This window comes from Salmo salar, chromosome ssa24, assembly GCF_905237065.1.
Source record: "Salmo salar chromosome ssa24, Ssal_v3.1, whole genome shotgun sequence".
Classification (NCBI taxonomy): Eukaryota; Metazoa; Chordata; class Actinopteri; order Salmoniformes; family Salmonidae; genus Salmo; species Salmo salar.
In genome coordinates, this window is record NC_059465.1 from 4,613,053 (window position 1) to 4,630,458 (window position 17,406).

At 42.6% G+C, this 17,406-nt stretch overlaps 1 protein-coding gene across 1 annotated transcript; it reads left to right on the top strand.

Moving 5' to 3' along the window:
* Nucleotides 1–7,662: 7,662 nt before the first annotated feature.
* Nucleotides 7,663–17,369, top strand: LOC106585217 (NADPH oxidase activator 1). Its single transcript, XM_014171181.2, has 16 exons — nt 7,663–8,333; nt 8,930–9,110; nt 9,205–9,287; nt 9,537–9,645; nt 11,051–11,188; nt 11,533–11,640; nt 11,727–11,786; nt 12,258–12,295; nt 12,575–12,713; nt 13,742–13,813; nt 14,209–14,296; nt 14,516–14,628; nt 15,663–15,823; nt 16,036–16,141; nt 16,345–16,468; nt 16,576–17,369. The coding sequence occupies exons 2-16, from the start codon at nt 8,937–8,939 to the stop codon at nt 16,719–16,721; spliced, it is 1,659 nt and encodes a 552-aa protein (XP_014026656.1). The 5' UTR covers nt 7,663–8,333; nt 8,930–8,936; the 3' UTR covers nt 16,722–17,369.
* Nucleotides 17,370–17,406: the final 37 nt, after the last annotated feature.

Below are 17,406 nucleotides of genomic sequence, written 5' to 3' on the forward strand. Positions count from 1 at the left end.
TAAATAGGCTTTAACGAAACACGGCTTGTAACAAAAAATAAAAAATTAGCAGTAAGCTTTAGTTGTCTTTTTGCACTGAGTCAATTCCTAATGCTGCTGTTTCCAACGTCTTATCATCGACTCATTAAGACCAAGCTCCCGTGCAGCAGCTCTATTTCCTTTTCCAACAGCCAGATCAATCCCCTTCAACTTGAAAGCTGCATCATATGCATTTCTCCGTGTCTTTGCCATGATGAGGGTGACAAAATGACTACCGTAATCGGAATGATGGGAAGTTTGAGAGCGCTCGATTTAATCTAAACGGTAAACAAAAAAGTTTTTGACCTTAACCCGTTCGGCAATTTCATTGGTCTAATGAAAGCTTCATGCCGCCAAAAAACTGAGCACGTCACAGAATGTGTATTTTTGGGGAAAAAAAATTGAAAGCGGGGAAAATCCATATATTAGCCGCGTCATTGTTTAAGCCGCGAGATTCAAAGCTGGGAAAAAAGTTGCGGTTTATAGTCCGGAATTTACAGTAAATCATGTTTTGCAGAGGGGTCAAATGCTTATTTCCCTCATTGAAATGCAAATCAATTTCTAACATTTTTGACATGCGTTTTTCTGGATTTTGTTGTTGTTATTCTGTCTCTCACTGTTCAAATAAACCTACCATTAAAATTGTAGACTGATCATTTCTTTGTAAGTGGGCAAACGTACAAATTCAGCAGGGGATCAAATACTTTTTCCCCCCACTGTGTATATATATACAGTTGAAGTCAGAAGTTTACATACACCTTAGCCAAATACATTTAAACTCAGTTTATCACAATTCCTGATATTTAATCCTAGTAAAAATTCCTTGTTTTAGGTCAGTTAGGATCACCAGATCACCAGATTATGTCAGAATAATAGTAGAGAGAATTATTTATTTAATCTTTTATTTCTTTCATCACATTCCCAGTGGGTCAGAAGTTTAGATACACTCAATTAGTATTTGGTAGCATTGCCTTTAAATTGTTTAACTTGGGTGAAACGTTTCGGGTAGCCTTCCACAAGCTTCCCAAAATAAGTTGGGTTAATTTCGGCCCATTCCTCCTGACAGAGCTGGTGTAACTGAGTCAGGTTTGTAGGCCTTCTTGCTCACAGATGCTTTTTCAGTTCTGCCCACACATTTTCTATAGGATTGAGGTCAGGGCTTTGTGATGGCCACTCCAATACCTTGACGTTGTTGTCCTTAAGCCATTTTGCCACAACTTTGGAAGTATGCTTGGGGTCATTGTCCATTTGGAAGACCCATTTGCGACCAAGCTTTAACTTCCCGACTGATGTCTTGAGCTGTTGCTTCAATATATCCACATAATTTTCCTGCCTCATGATGCCGTCTATTTTGTGAAGTGCACCAGTCCCTCCTGCAGCAAAGCACCCCCACAACATGATGCTGCCACCCCCGTGCTTCACGGTTGGCATGGTGTTCTTCGGCTTGCAAGCCTCCCCCTTTTTCCTCCAAACATAACGATGGTCATTATGGTCAAACAGTTCTATTTTTGTTTCATCAGACCAGAGGACATTTCTCCAAATAGTCAGATCTTTGTCCCCATGTGCAGTTGCAAACCATAGTCTGGCTATTTTTGTGGCGGTTTTGGAGCAGTGGCTTCTTCCTTGCTGAGCGGCCTTTCAGGTTATGTCGATATAGGACTCGTTTTACTGTGGATATAGATACTTTTGTACCTGTTTCCTCCCGCATCTTCACAAGGTCCTTTGCTGTTGTTCTGAGATTGATTTGCACTTTTCGCACCAAAGTACGTTAATCTCTAGGAGACAGAATGCGTCTCCTTCCTGAGTGGTATGACTGCTGTGTGGTCCCATGGTGTTTATACTTGCGTAATATTGTTTGTACAGATGAACGTGGTACCTTCAGGCGTTTGGAAATTGCTCCCAAGGATGAATCAGACTTGTGGAGGTCTACAATTTTTTTCTGAGGTGTTGGCTGACTTCTTTTGATTTCCCATGATGTCAAGCAAAGGATATTCCATGCTTTTTAAAGGCACAGTCAATTTAGTGTATGTAAGCTTCTGACCCACTGGAGTTGTGATACAGCGAATTATAAGTGAAATAATTTGTCTGTAAACAATTGTTCCAAAAATGATTTGTGTCATGCACAAAGTAGATATCCTAACCTACTTGCCAAAACTATAGTTTGCTAACAAGAAATGTTTTCCAACCTAAGTGTATGTAATCTTCTGACTTCAACTGTGTGTATATATATATATATATACGGTGCATTCAGAAAGTTTTCAGACCCTTTGACTTTTTCCACATTTTGTTATGTTACAAACTTGTTCTAAAATTGATTAAATTATTTTCCCTCATCAATCTACACACAATACCCTATAATGACAAAGTGAAAAAAGTTTTTTTTAGAAATGTAGGATTAGAAATAAAAAACAGAAATACCTTATTTACATAAGTACTCAGATCCTTTGCTATGAAACTCGAAATTGAGCTCAGGTGCATCCTGTTTCCATTGATCATCCTTGATGTTTCTACAACTTGATTGGAGTCCACCTGTAGTAAATTCATTTGATTGAATATGATTTGGAAGGCACACACCTGTTTATAAAAGGTCTCACAGTTGACAGTGCATGTCAGAGCAAAAAGCCATGAGGTCGAACAAATTGTCCGTAGAACTCAGAGACAGGACTGTGTCGAGGCACAGATCCGGGGAAGGTAAAAAATAAAATCTGCAGCATTGAAGGTCCCCAAGAACACAGTGGCCTCCATCATTCTTCTTAAATGGAAGAAGTTTGGAACCACCAAGACTCTTCCTAGAGATGGCCGCGCGGCCAAACTGAGCAATGAGGGGAGAAGGGCCTTGGTCAGGGAGGTGACTCTCTGATTGAGGTCTCTGTGATTGAGCACCAGAGGTCCTCTGTGGAGATGGGAGAACCTTCCAGAAGGACAACTATCTCTGCAGCACTCAACCAATCAGGCCTTTATGGTGGAGTGGCCAGACAGAATCCACTCCTCTGTAAAATGCACGACAGCCCGCTTGGAGTTTACCAAAAGGCAGCTAAAGGACTCTCAGAACATGAGAAACAAGATTCGGTTCAAAACAGACGCCTCAGAAGTCCTCAACTGGCAGCTTCATTAAATAGTACCCGCAAAACACCAGTCGCAACATCAACAGTGAAGAGGCAACTCAGGGATGCTGGCCTTCGAGGCAGAGTTCCTCAGTTCAGTGTCTGTGTTATTTTGCCCATCTTAATCTTTTCTTTTTATTGGCCAGTCTGAGACATGGCTTTTTCTTTGCAACTCTGCCTAGAAGGCCAGAATCCTGGAGTCGCCTCTTCACTGTTGATGTTGCGACTGATATTTTGCGGGTACTTTTTAATTAAGTTGCCAGTTGAGGACTAGACACTCTAATGTACTTGTCCTCTTGCTCAGTTGTGCACCGGGGCCACCCATTCAACTTTCAATTCTGGTTAGGGCCAGTTTGTGCTGTTCTGTAAAGGGAGTAGTACACAGCGTTGTACGAGATCTTCAGTTTCTTGGCAATTTGTGCAATTGGACGTGCCATTGGAACACAGGAGTGATGGTTGCTGATAATGGGCCTATGTAGATATTCCATAAAAAATCTGCCGTTTCCAGCTGCAATAGTCAATTACAACATTAACAATGTCTGCACTGTATTTCTGATCAATTTGATGTTATTTTAATGGACAAAACATTTGCTTTTCTTTCAAAAACAAGGACATTTCTATGTGACCCCAAACTTTTGAACGGTAGTGTATATGAACGCAGCAAAAAAAGAAACGTCCCTTTTTCAGGACCCTGTCTTTCAAAGATAATTTGTAAAAATCCAAATAATTTCACAGATCTTCATGGTAAAGGGTTGATACACTGTTTCCCATGCTTGTTAATTGAACCATAAACAATTAATGAACATGCACCTGTGGAACGGTCGTTAAGACACTAACAGCTTACAGACGGTAGGCAATTAAGGTCACAGTTATAAAAACTTAGGACACTAAAGAGGCCTTTCTACTGACTCTGAAAATCACCAAACGAAAGATGCCCATGGTCCCTGCTCATCTGCGTTAATGTGCCTTGGGCATGCTGCAAGGAGGCATGAGGACTGCAGATGTGGCCAGGGCAATAAATTGCATTGTCCATACTGTGAGACGCCTAAGACAGCGCTACAGGGAGACAGGACGGACAGCTAATCGTCCTCGCAGTGGCAGACCACGTGTAACAACACCTGCACAGGATCGGTACATCCGAACATCACACCTGCGGTACAGGCACAGGATGGCAACAACAACTGACCGAGTTACACCAGAAACTCACAATCCCTGCATCAGTGCTCAGACTGTCCGCAATAGGCTGAGAGAGGCTGGACTGAGGGCTTGTAGGCCTGTTGTAAGGCAGGTCCTCACCAGACATCACCGGCAACAACATCGCCTATGGGCACAAACCCACCTTCGCTGGACCAGACAAGACTGGCAAAAGGTGCTCTTCACTGACGAGTCGCGGTTTTGTCTCACCAGGGGGGATGGTCGGATTTGCGTTTATTGTCGAAGGAATGAGCGTTACACTGGGGCCCGTACTCTGGAGGGGGATCAATTTGGAGGTGGAGGGTCCGTCATGGTCTGGGGCGGTGTGTCACAGCATCATCGGACTGAGCTTGTTGTCACTGCAGGCAGTCTCAACGCTGTGCGTTACAGGGAAGACATCCTCCTCCCTCATGTGGTACCCTTCCTGCAGGTTCATCCTGACATGACCCTCCAGCATGACAATGCCACCAGCCATACTGCTCGTTCTATGCGTGATTTCCTGCAAGACAGGAATGTCTGTGATCTGCCATGGCCAGCGAAGAGCCCGGATCACAATCCCATTGAGCACGTCTGGGACCTGTTGGATCGGAGGGTGAGGGCTAGGGCCATTCCCCCCAGAAATGTCCGGGAACTTGCAGGTGCCTTGGTGAAAGAGTGGGGTAACATCTCACAGCAAGAACTGGCAAATCTGGTGCAGTCCATGAGGAGGAGATGCACTGCAGTACTTCATGCAGCTGGTGGCCACACCAGATACTGACTGTTACTTTTGATTTTGACACCCCCCTTTGTTCAGGGACACATTATTCAATTTCTGTTAGTCACATGTCTGTGGAACTTGTTCAGTTTATGTCTCAGTTGTTGAATCTTGTTATGTTCATACAAATATTTACACATGTTAAGTTTGCTGAAAATAAACGCAGTTGACAGTGAGAGGACGTTTCTTTTTTTGCTGAGTTTATATACACACACAGTGCTGTGAAAAAAAGTTCTCTCTACTTTTGCGTATTTTTTTATACTAAAAGTTTTCAGATTTTCAACCTAAACCTAATTTTTGTTTTTTGTGTGAGCACATAACACAATAACATGCTTATTTCATAAACAAAATGATGCTACACTCAATGCCCCGGTTTGAAAAAGTAATTGCCCCCTTACCCTCATTAACTGGTTGTGCCACCTTTAGCTGCAATGTGTTTGTGAACAGAGCCCCAGGACCAGCTTGCTTAGGGAACTCTTCTCCAGGTTCATCTCTCTGTAGGTGATGGCTTTGTTATGGAAGGTTTGGGAATCGCTTCCTTTTAGGTGGTTGTAGAATTGAACGGCTCTTTTCTGGATTTTGATAATTAGCGGGTATCGGCCTAATTCTGCTCTGCATGCATTATTTTGGTGTTCTACGTTGTACACAGAGGATATTTTTGCAGAATTCTGCATGCAGAGTCTCAATTTGGTGTTTGTCCCATTTTGTGAATTCTTGGTTGGTGAGCGGACCCCAGACCTCACAACCATAAAGGGCAATGGGTTCTATAACTGATTCAAGTATTTTTAGCCAGATCCTAATTGGTATGTTGAATTTTATGTTCCTTTTGATGGCATAGAATGCACTTCTTGCCTTGTCTCTCAGATCGTTCACAGCTTTGTGGAAGTTACCTGTGGCGCTGATGTTTAGGCCAAGGTATGTATAGTTTTTTGTGTGCTCTAGGGCAACGGTGTCTAGATGGAATTTGTATTTGTGGTCCTGGCGACTGGACCTTTTTTGGAACACCATTATTTTGGTCTTACTGAGATTTACTGTCAGGGCCCAGGTCTGGCAGAATCTGTGCAGAATATCTAGGTGCTGCTGTAGGCCCTCCTTGGTTGGTGACAGAAGCACCAGGTCATCAGCAAACAGTAGACATTTGACTTCAGATTCTAGTAGGGTGAGGCCGGGTGCTGCAGACTTTTCTAGTGCCCGCGCCAATTCGTTGATATATATGTTGAATAGGGTGGGACTTAAGCTGCATCCCTGTCTCACCCCACGGCCCTGTGGGAAGAAGTGTGTGTGTTTTTTGCCTATTTTAACCGCACACTTGTTGTTTGTGTACATGGATTTTATAATGTCATATGATTTACCCCCAACACCACTTTCCATAAATTTGTATAGCAGACCCTCATGCCAAGTTGAGTCGAAGGCTTTTTTGAAATCAACAAAGCATGAGAAGACTTTGCCTTTTTTGGTTTGTTTGTTTGTCAATTAGGGTGTGCAGGGTGAATACATGGTCTGTTGTACGGTAATTTGGTAAAAAGGCCAATTTGACATTTTCTCAGTACATTGTTTTCATTGAGGAAATGTACGAGTCTGCTGTTAATGATAATGGAGAGGATTTTCCCAAGGTTGCTGTTGACGCATATCCCACGGTAATTATTGGGGTCAAATTTGTCTCCACTTTTGTGGATTGAGGTGATCAGTCCTTGTTTCCAAATATTGGGGAAGATGCCAGAGCTAAGGATGATGTTAAAGAGTTTTAGTATAGCCAATTGGAATTTGTTGTCTGTATATTTGATCATTTCATTCAGAATACCATCAACACCACATGCCTTTTTGGGTTGGAGGGTTTTTATTTTGTCCTGTAGCTCATTCAAGGTAATTGGAGAATTCAGTGGGTTCTGGTAGTCTTTAATAGTTCATTCTAAGATTTGTATTTGATCATGTATATTTTTTTTGCTCTTTGTTATAGAGCCAAAAAGATAGAAGAACTGGTTTACCCATACATCTCCATTTTGGATAAATAATTCTTCATGTTGTTTGTTTAGTGTTTTCCAATTGGGGGTAGACTGAGATTTTCCAGGTCTCTATGTTTTTGGTTGGACAGGTTTCTCAATTTCTTTGCATTCTTCATCAAACCATTTGTCATTGTTGTTCATGTTCTTCAGTTTTGTATTTGAGATTTGATAGGTCAAATATACTGTTAAGATTTTCTACTGCCACCTTCACTATTACAGTGGAACGTTTTATCCAGGATTTGTACCATGTCAGCTTAGGGATTCGAACTTGCAACCTTTCGGTTACTAGCCCAACGCTCTAACCACTAGGCTACCCTGCCGCCCCATCATCATCTGCACATCTATCACTCTAGTATTAATGCTAAATTGTCATTATTTTCACCTCTATGGCCCATTTATTGCCTACCTCCCTACTTTTCTACATTTGCACACACTGTACATAGATTTTTCTATTTTTCTTTTCTTTTGTGTTATTGACTACGTTTGTTTTTGTGTAACTCTGTGTTGTTGTTGTTTTTGTCGCACTGCTTTGCTTTATCTTGGCCAGGTGGCAGTTGTAAATGAGAAATTGTTCTCAACTGGCCTACCTGGTTAAATAAAGGTGAAATAAAAAATTTTAAAAAAGCTATGGGCAGAACCTGTTCTTTATCACAACATAGCTTGTAAAGCAGTTAAGCCAACTGGAAAGGTGAGCGCTCAAAGCAAGCCCCTCCTGTAGACAGGTAAAAACGGAATGTAAATGAATGTGTCCTTGTTTCATAATGAGTGTGTTATAAAAAAGTGTGAATCAGCCATGACCTAAGTCAACCTCAGTGGGTGTGTGCCTTCCACTGTAGTCTCGCCCTTTGTGAATCAGTAAAACTTTGTTATTGAAGCTATTGTGTACTTGCTATTGTCACTGTCTCCTGGAGTTTGTCCCAAATGGCACCCTATTCTCTATATAATACATTACTTTTGACTTTTGCCCTATGGACCCTGGTCAAGAGTAGTGCTCTATTTAGGGAATAGGGTTCCATTTGAGAAACAGCCCAGGTGCATTCCATGCCCTGTTTGCTTGCTCCCCTCCCCACCCCGGGGAATGCGACTGACTTCCTTGTAGAGCAGGGTTGTGGCTCACTCACTGCTGTCACCAAAGCATGCAGCTCTCACTACCATCCTGAGGGAGATTCAAGGTGCTCAGGTGGAATACTTTACCAGGAACCTATAACTGACCATAGGATTCTCTTCTTGTTTATGTTTTAAGTGTTGGAGGGAGAACCTGTAAGTAACCATTTTTTTGAATATATTTAACAATGATTTAAATACATATTTAAAGGCAAGATATATTTAAGGAAGTCCTTCTAGCTTGCATGTGGTTGATTATCACATGTGAAAGACTGGCATACTCTTTAAAGGTCACCCAATCAAAATCTCCCTGCTTTTTTTGCTGAGTGTGAGCACAGAGCTGGTTGTTGTTGTTTAATGATGAAGATCAGCTAATTATTTTATTTGTTGTGTTATTTCTCCCCCCCCCCCCTTCTTATAGGCTACCACAGCAGTTAGTCCAGTTATTACATTGTAGGCCTACATGAAATGTTGAAAATAGAAATAACTTTCTTAAATTCTCTGAGTAATCTTGTTATTTTCTTCATTACACTCAGACTTGTCTAGGTTATCGGTTAATTAGGCTGTCTGGGTTTTGAAAAACAACAGAGGCGATATAAACTACAATGGCTCTATATCAATCATTTAAAAGTGTGAAAATGGATGTACCAGATTCTCTTTAAAAATGCAGTGTATACAATTCTTCTGCTTCCCACTTGTCCTAACTTTTTTTGTGGTATAACTTGTCCTTTATATTAAACTTCCTATCACAGGAGGAGGATGTTGTACACAGAGTTTTTGCGGTTGTGGGATGAGGCGGTAAAGGCAGTGGATGCCAGAGACTGGCAGGGAGCCCTGTCTAAACTCAACCAGATCACTGAACCTACCTCCCGGACTCTGTTTCTGACCGCCTCTGCTCACCTCGCCTTGGGGCAGCTGGAACCTGCCATCCAGGTAAGTCTGGAGGAGAGTGATTAATCAATATCTGGAGTGTATGGGTGTGCACGTGTGTGTGTGTCATATTTATCTGTCACCCTGTGTTGCCAAGGCTCTAGACCAGACCATAGCAAAGGATGAGCGACTTGCAGTTGGCTTTTTCCAAAGAGCTGGAGCATTCATGATGGCTAGCAGGTAAGTGATCACTGTACAACATTATGGTTCCTCTTCGGTCTACTGATGTTCTGTCTTTTATTAAAGTAAACAACAGGTTGAGTCTGTACAGTTTTTAGACATTGGTTAACCTATGAAGGCAAAATTACTGTTTATTCATTCTTTGGATTACAAGAGACATTTAGCTGATAGCCATTATATCTGACATCTCCTTGCTGCTGTGTGTGTGTGTGTGTGTGTGTGTGTGTGTGTGTGTGGGTATGTGTGCAGGCTGGAGGAGGCTCTGAATGACTGTATCTCAGCTCAGAAACACATGAGAGGGAACATGGTCATTGATTACAAACAGCTGGGGCTACGCTACAAGCTCTACAGTTGGCAGGTACAACAGACTTACACCATGCTCTTAAATGCGTACACTTGTATCATACTAACACCGTGATCGTATAGGTGGACTTGTATCATACTAACACCATGATCCTATAGGTGGACTTGTATCATACTAACACCATGATCCTATAGGTGGACTTGTATCATACTAACACCATGATCCTATAGGTGGACTTGTATCATACTAACACCATGATCCTATAGGTGGACTTGTATCATACTAACACCATGATCCTATAGGTGGACTTGTAACTTATAGGTGTAGACTTACACCACAGTCTTATAGGTGTACATATAATTACATACTGTATTAGAATTCTAATATAATAGGATCTCTGTGTAGGTGTAGTTTTTACCTTATATGTGTGCACCATGTACCAGTAGTGGAGTAAAGTATGATTAAACAAGATTCTAAATGGATCTATGACAATCCAAATGTATATAGTATCAGATATAATGGTGTCAGATATTTGAATTAAGTTTGCATCCCAAATGCAACCCTTTTCTCTTTAAAGGGCATCAATTCTGGTCGTGTGACTTGTTATAATAGGGCTCTTGTCAAAAGAAGTGCACTATATAGGAAATAGGGTGCTATTTGGGGTGTACACTGAGAAATTCATGACTGAGAATATCCTCAGTTCCAATATGTCAACACTTTCATTGTGCAGTTCAGAAGCCAGATACACCACCTGGTAGGGATTTTTGACAAAGCCTCAATGAAGGAAGGGGGGAATGTTTCTGAGGTTACACAATATTAAATACCTCTCATAATGAAGATAAGACATATTACACATTCCTACCCCATGTACACCTGTGGCTGTGTTTGTCTCAATCTGGGCAACCGACTATGTGTCTGTCTCAGGCGAAGGCATTCTTGACATAGGAATTGCATAGGAATTTATTTCCCCAAATCTATCAGCTAGAACAAATGTGTTTATTGTTTTTGGTTTATTAACCACATTTGTGAGACCTTTATTGATTCAAGTTGAATTACGTATTGGCTGTAGCACCCAGACAAATCTATATATTTTTGTTAAGAGATGAGGCGTCACCTAAGTTTTCAATTGCAGCATAATTTAGCTCTCTCATGGGCTGTTGTTGAGTATTACGTGTCTGTGTGAGCATATGGAGTGTACAACAAAATCAAATCAAACTTTATTTGTCACATGTGCCGAATACAACAGGTATTACCATGAAATGCTTACTTAAGGGCTTGTTATGTTGTGACAAATAAAGTTTGATTTGATTTTGTTATTATGGCACCCTATTCCTATACTGCATTACTTTTGACCTGTGCACATAGGGCTCTGGTTAAAAATAGTGCACTAGATAGGGAATCTAGTGCACTATATAAGGAATAAGGTGCCATTTGTGACAGTTTCTCTATGGTTGTCCAGGTCTTGTATAACGCAGCAGCTGCCCACTCTAGACTGGACCAGTTGGACAAAGCCCGGGACATCCTGATCTCAGCCTCCCAGGAGAAAGGAAGAGGGGGGCGAGGAGGGAACATGGAGGTGGCTTTAGACATGATCTCTGTAAGTACACTATCAGAAACATACACGTAAGACATCGGAATCTCCCCACATAGGACCAGAGGTGGTTTCTCACTGATCAAGTCACATGACCAGGAAAAAGTCCTGGCTATATCCCCACATAATCCTTTGACATTGGCATGGTGGTGTCCTGTCCTACATGGCTACATTTCTCTTTGTGCTGAGTTTCTCTCTGTCTGTCTGTCTGTCTGTCTGTCTGTCTGTCTGTCTGTCTGTCTGTCTGTCTGTCTGTCTGTCTGTCTGTCTGTCTGTCTGTCTGTCTGTCTGTCTGTCTCTCTGTCTGTCTCTCTGTCTGTCTCTCTGTGTGTGTGTGCGTCCATCCCCAGAGGGGAGAGGTGCTGCCTGTCCTCCTGGTGCCAGAGGGGCAGGTGTTCCGCCCCAGGAAACAGGACATAGAACAGCTGGGAGAGAGAGACTTCCTGGGCAAACCAAAGGTACAGTAAATCCACACCACTCTCTGTGTGTGTGTGTCTCGATTGAATCAGATTTAATCACAGATTGGCCTTTCCTGTGCTTTCAGGTCATTTCCTCTATGATACCCAATGATGACTTTGGTGGATTTGAACCGCTCAGGGTTCAGGTAAGGCTGAATAATGCTGTTAGAATAGCATTGGAATTACACAGAACCTTGTGTGCATCCCAAATGACACACTATTTCAGGGGTCGGCAACAGGTTTTTTTTTATCCCCTCAAATATTTGAAAAAATACAGTTTTGGGTAAAAAATGACTGTACAATTACCAGTAGCGCAGCAGAAATCGACTTTATTTTAGGAAATCTGTTCCCGAGTATTCCCACAAATAAAAAAATGGACATACTGTACGTCTCAATGTAATCAAGGTATGAAATTATTGTTATTTTCAAATACAATCTCTTTTTGGGATTAGTTGTGGTCAATTTGCAATGTACACCTTATTATTATTATTATTTTCTGCCCCCCAAGCCCCACCCAAAGTAGTGCACTATAAAGGGAATAGGGTACCATTTGGGACACAGCCCAAAGCCCATGCCTTCTGCCTCTCCCTCTGACTGTGACTCTGTCCTCTGAACAGAAACCTGGATACTACGAGCCCAAGGTGGATAGAGTGGAGTAAGTTACATTATTCACACTGATATTTCATTATGTTCCCAAATTGAATGTCATTGGAACAGAAAAATGATCAGGGACATCATAGAAAGAGCTCAGAGCTGATATTTGAATCCAAAGAAGATGTTCATTGTTAATATGGTGGATTGAGTGACATGGTGGCCAAAAGTAAAATTGGGTGTGTTTATTTTGGGTTTTTCACTCTCTGCACTACAAGTGAGAAAAGCATGGTAGTGTGCATGTTTACCCTTTACTTCTAATGGTGTATTTGCCTCCCCATAGGGATTCTCGCTACATGCGTCTGCGTACCCCCTACATATCCGGGGGCCCTGGTCAGCTGACTGTGCCAGGGGGAGCCATGGTGTTTGTCTTCAGTGATATGGAAAGAGATGGACTGGCCACGGTCATACACGATGGACAGGTGAAAGACCCCTGTAACTAGTGGCCGCTACTCCATAGTAGAAGCTAACAATGATGCTTGAATTACAAAGCACATAGCAATGCAATACTTCCATATTCCACAGGAGGCGCCGCTGCCCACAAGAGCTGTCTGGCAATTGATAGCCTACTAGCCTATCTATAGCTATATACAGTATTTAACTGGTAGACTATTTATATTACACATTGGAACTTGGACTCCATGCTGTCGGGGCTATCCGTTCCATCACTCGTAGGCTTACCAGTGTTCACAGAATGGAGGTTGCTCTCATGAGCGCCGCTGGGTCTCTGGCAGTCATCAGCTTGGTTTTCTGGGAGAGGAGGAGGAGAAGGAGGGACTATCACTAGAGGAACTGTCACTATTCTTGAGGGGAGGAAGAAGAGGAGGAGCAAGGCCACTGTCATTGCCAGGCCAGGGTAGTGAGGGCTCTGTCGGGACTGGGAGGCTGCTAGTGCTAGCTGCTGCATAACTAGGCCTACTAGCATCCACCTGCGATGGTGTTTCGTAATTCGAGGACAAGGTGGTAGCTTTGCTGATGCTTATCTTCAGTAATTTGGCACAAGATAGATTTTTTACAGCGTTTTTGTGCACCACTTGGTCTATCTTGCCTTTTGTTTATCCATCTTGAACAACGCACTCACTCTCCACCCGAGTCCGACCTGATTCACTTAACTTTTTTGATATTTGATAGCCAATCAGGTGAGAAGGCCGAGGCGGCCGAGAAATAGGCTAATTAGAAGCATGACAACTATATTGTCTGTCTGCCTCACCTACTACCATCTAGACTGGACAACACAAACACTTAGCTTGCTACGTGTGGAAATGAAAAATGTCAAAATTATTTATTAAACATTTACAAATAAATTAGACAACAGGGACTGCGGGGGTTTCCACAACGCCAGTGCACCTCCTCCTTTTATTGTGGCCTGTCTTCTTTCTGTATGATTGTGTATCTATGCCAATATTTGATTACCACTCATCTCTCATTTTGAATTTCTTTCTTCCTTTAGAAAGGACTTGTCCCCATGACACTGCTAGACCCAGTGGATGTCAAGAAATACAAAGGCAGAAGAAATAATAAAGTAAGACTTTTTGTTTCTATTATTTTACAAAGACAATGTCTGTCATAGAGGTGAACTAAATGTGCCACTACATTTAGGAGCAGCTTCATTTACTTCAGAGCTTCAGAGCTTTTTCTTCACTGTACCCCCCCCGGGACTTAGTGGGGAAAAAGTGATGTGTCAGGGAAAAAGTTGCTGTATCACAATGTACTAAAGTTGCACCTGCTTAACGCTTCTAGATGTAGAGGACAGACAGGCCTGTTGAATTCCCTTGGATTTTAACGATGAGGGAGAAAGGTGTCATAAAAGGAATAGCAATTATTAGCCCAGCCTCTCTGGATAGTTCACTGCTGTAATGGAAAGCACAGAGAGAGATCTGTTACCTTGACTACCCTGTTCTGATGTGTCCTCCACAGAGTATTCCCAGTGGGATCCCCCTCCCACCGGGCCTCAGGCCGCCCACTCGCCCACAGAACCAGCCCGGCCCCATAGCATCTCCTCAGGGTAGGCTCAACTCATTTAACCCCTCTGGCAGAGGACAGGACAAGGGGATGGAGCCAGGCCAGGCCAGCATCCATCTAAACTAAAGCACCTTTTGTTGTTAATTTAATTATAACAGTCGTCATTCTGGCATGCCCACGTACAGTACTACTGGTATAAATTTGATAATTTTGAAAACCTCTTCACTGAGTGTTTTAATGTTGTACTGTAATTCATCTGCAGAGAGCCCAGTTAGACAGGCACCACCACCATCCTATGCCTCTGCCACACACTCACCAAACAGCTCCACCTCGCTACGCAAGTACACATCCACAGTAGACAGCCCCACTGAACTGGTGAGTAAAGGGCCTGACTTAATCAGTGTTTGTATCTGAGTTTGTAACTGTTAATCACCAGCGAAATAATACATTTAAAGATAAAATGAAGATTATGATAATGCGATTTATTCCTCTAAAGGTAGCAGGTGTCCTCAGGTTGTACCGCAGGATATGTACGTATCTCAAAGGGAAACTAGAATGGTTATCAGCGTGATTCAAAGAAGGGTCAAGGTTTCAACGTTTATTTGCACAGGAAACAAGAGGTGTAAAACAGTACAGGGAAATTCTTACCTTGAAAGCTATTTCCCAACAAAGCAGTGATGATGATAATAATAATATAGATAATAACAGAAATATATATATTTTTTCAAACGCACAACAACTACAATGTGAGTTAAAGAAGCATGAGAATGCAAGTATATACAGGTCAGTGCCAGCACCTTATTCAATGTGCAGGTGTACAGGAGTAATCACTTGACACCCACAAACTGTGTTATATTATACTTCCTTCCAGCTGGGTTTACATATACAGTATTCTGATGGAGTTGTGGATAAATAGAAAATCATTTTACGACTCATAAAGCGTTGTAGTGGTGTAATGAGTAGAATGCTGATGATGTGCCCTGATTAAGTCCATAGAATGCCTAGGGGAGGGAGATAAAAAAATGTTATTTTATGACTCAGCATGTCAGTGACCTGAATTTGTTTCATAAGAAGAAATGACCTCTTAAAATCTCCCTGATACCTGTGCCAAAATTTAATGGACTTCTCGTGTGAAGGCTGCTATACTTTCCCATAAGATGCCTGACTGGCTGGCTAGGGGAAAGAGAGGTTTCAGTGAGAGTGTTCTAGACTAGACTAGACTTATCTCCATTTCTGTCCAGGCAAAAACTGCCAATCCAGTTATACAGTCAGGAGATAAAAAAAATTCTGAAAGCTTCCTTATGATCATTCACTCATGTTTGTTTCCTATACAATCATGTAGAAAGTGCTTTTTGTAGAATTTGTTTTGTTTTAGTCCCATGCCATACAATTTACATGTTTTCTCACAGGATCCCACTTTACCCCAGGGAGCAGAGGCTGGGTCTGTGGTGGTAAAGGTGCATTACAGATACACCGTGGCTCTGAGTGTCCCTTTAGGCACACCGTACGATGAACTACAGGAGAGAATTGCACACAAATTGGGGCAGCCAGCCTCACACTTGCGCCTCAGGTAACTGCAGACCTGCCAACCCATTTCTGTCACCTTCAATTTTAACAAGTGCTGCTACCGCACTAAAAATATAACCACTCACCCTCATGTGTGCCCACTTTATCCCCTCCTCTCTCTTCCTCTCCCTCTTTGCCACTCTCTCCCCCTCTCTTCCTTTCTCTCATTCCCTCTCCCCTCCTTCCTCTTCCTCTCCTTCTCTCCTCTCCCCCCAGACACAGGCAGCATGGCTCCCAGGTGCTGAAGCCTCTGGATGGGGAGGAGGGGCTCAGGGCCCTGCTGGAGGTGGCAGAGGCAGGCAGAACCACACTGTGGTGCCAGGTGAGATCCACAGGGCTCAGGAAAAAAGTTTTGCAGTATATAGGGAATAGGGTGCCATTTTGGACAAAGACCTATAGTGTATGCCTCTGGAATAATCAGTAGTACAATATACTGTATGTAGCACAGGGCCATTTTGAATGTAAATTCATCAATGGATTGTGTGGCTAATATACCCGTATGTTCCTCTGCTCTCGCTGTGTCAGACTGAGGACCGCCTGGACAACCGTACCATTCTCTACCAGATGGTGGCACTGTATGACTATGCAGCAGACGGCCCAGAGGACTTGGAGTTCAGTGAGGGAGACTCTATTGACATTCTCAGTGAAGGTAATGGAGCATGAGAAATTATGAAGTCTTGTGCTTTTTAAGTGCACAGTAAGTACGTAACCTCCTGTTCTGACAAATTACTCTATCCCCCCCCCTCTGTCTACCAGTCAACGAGGAGTGGCTGGAGGGACACTGTGCTGGTTACATTGGCATCTTCCCCAGCTGTTTTGCCTATCGGGAAGAAGAGCTCTCCACAACCAGGGGTGCAACTTTCACTGCGGACGGGGGGGGTCATGTCCCCCCCACATTCTGAAATTGCATCTTTGCAATGTGATACAAAAAGAGGCAATGGTGTGCTTTAGGACCATGCCTCCGAGTGGTCAGGTAGGCTGTTTGGAGTGTTCAGCCAGCTGGATTTAGGACCACTTGGATACCACAGAGCGGGCTGACAGGCTGTCTGAAGGCAAAGCTTCTGGGAGGCTGGCTGGACCGGCACGGGAGAGTTGAGCATAGTTCAGTGTGTATGTTAGCTAGTACTGTAGCTACCACATCTAGGTCAGTTCTAGCGTCTAGCTATCTGTCAGATAGTAATAATAGCCACCTCATATCGCTATCTAACAGCAGTTGTTTGTATGGAAATGTTTTTTAGCCTTTGTTTTGTTCTGTTTCAACAGAAGGAAAGTGAACTTGCCTAGCTTTCGCCAGTTGAAGTACCGTTAAAAAGAGACAGTTGGCCAAAGGTTGGCTAATGTTAGCTATTATTTTAGACTCAATCACACTAGACCTCAATCAAATGATGAAACCATCAGCCAAATGATTGAAAATTGATATTATGATGTTTTTTCAGTGCAATGTGAGTTTTTATTAGGCAGTATGGCAATGTAACTTTATTGATTTGTCAGTTTCCCTAGCTAATTCCCTACTTTTCACACTGACACAGTAATAAACAGCTCTAACATTACAGCCTTCACTGTCATGGTGCACAGAAGAGGTCTGGG

Coding starts and splice junctions, on each gene's coding strand:
- LOC106585217 (XM_014171181.2), top strand. CDS start 8,937: ATGTTGTACACAGAGTTTTTGCGGTTGTGGGATGAGGCGGTAAAGGCA. Junction 14,629..15,662: donor TAGACAGCCCCACTGAACTG/GTGAGTAAAGGG, acceptor GTTTTCTCACAG/GATCCCACTTTACCCCAGGG. Junction 15,824..16,035: donor GCCTCACACTTGCGCCTCAG/GTAACTGCAGAC, acceptor CTCTCCCCCCAG/ACACAGGCAGCATGGCTCCC.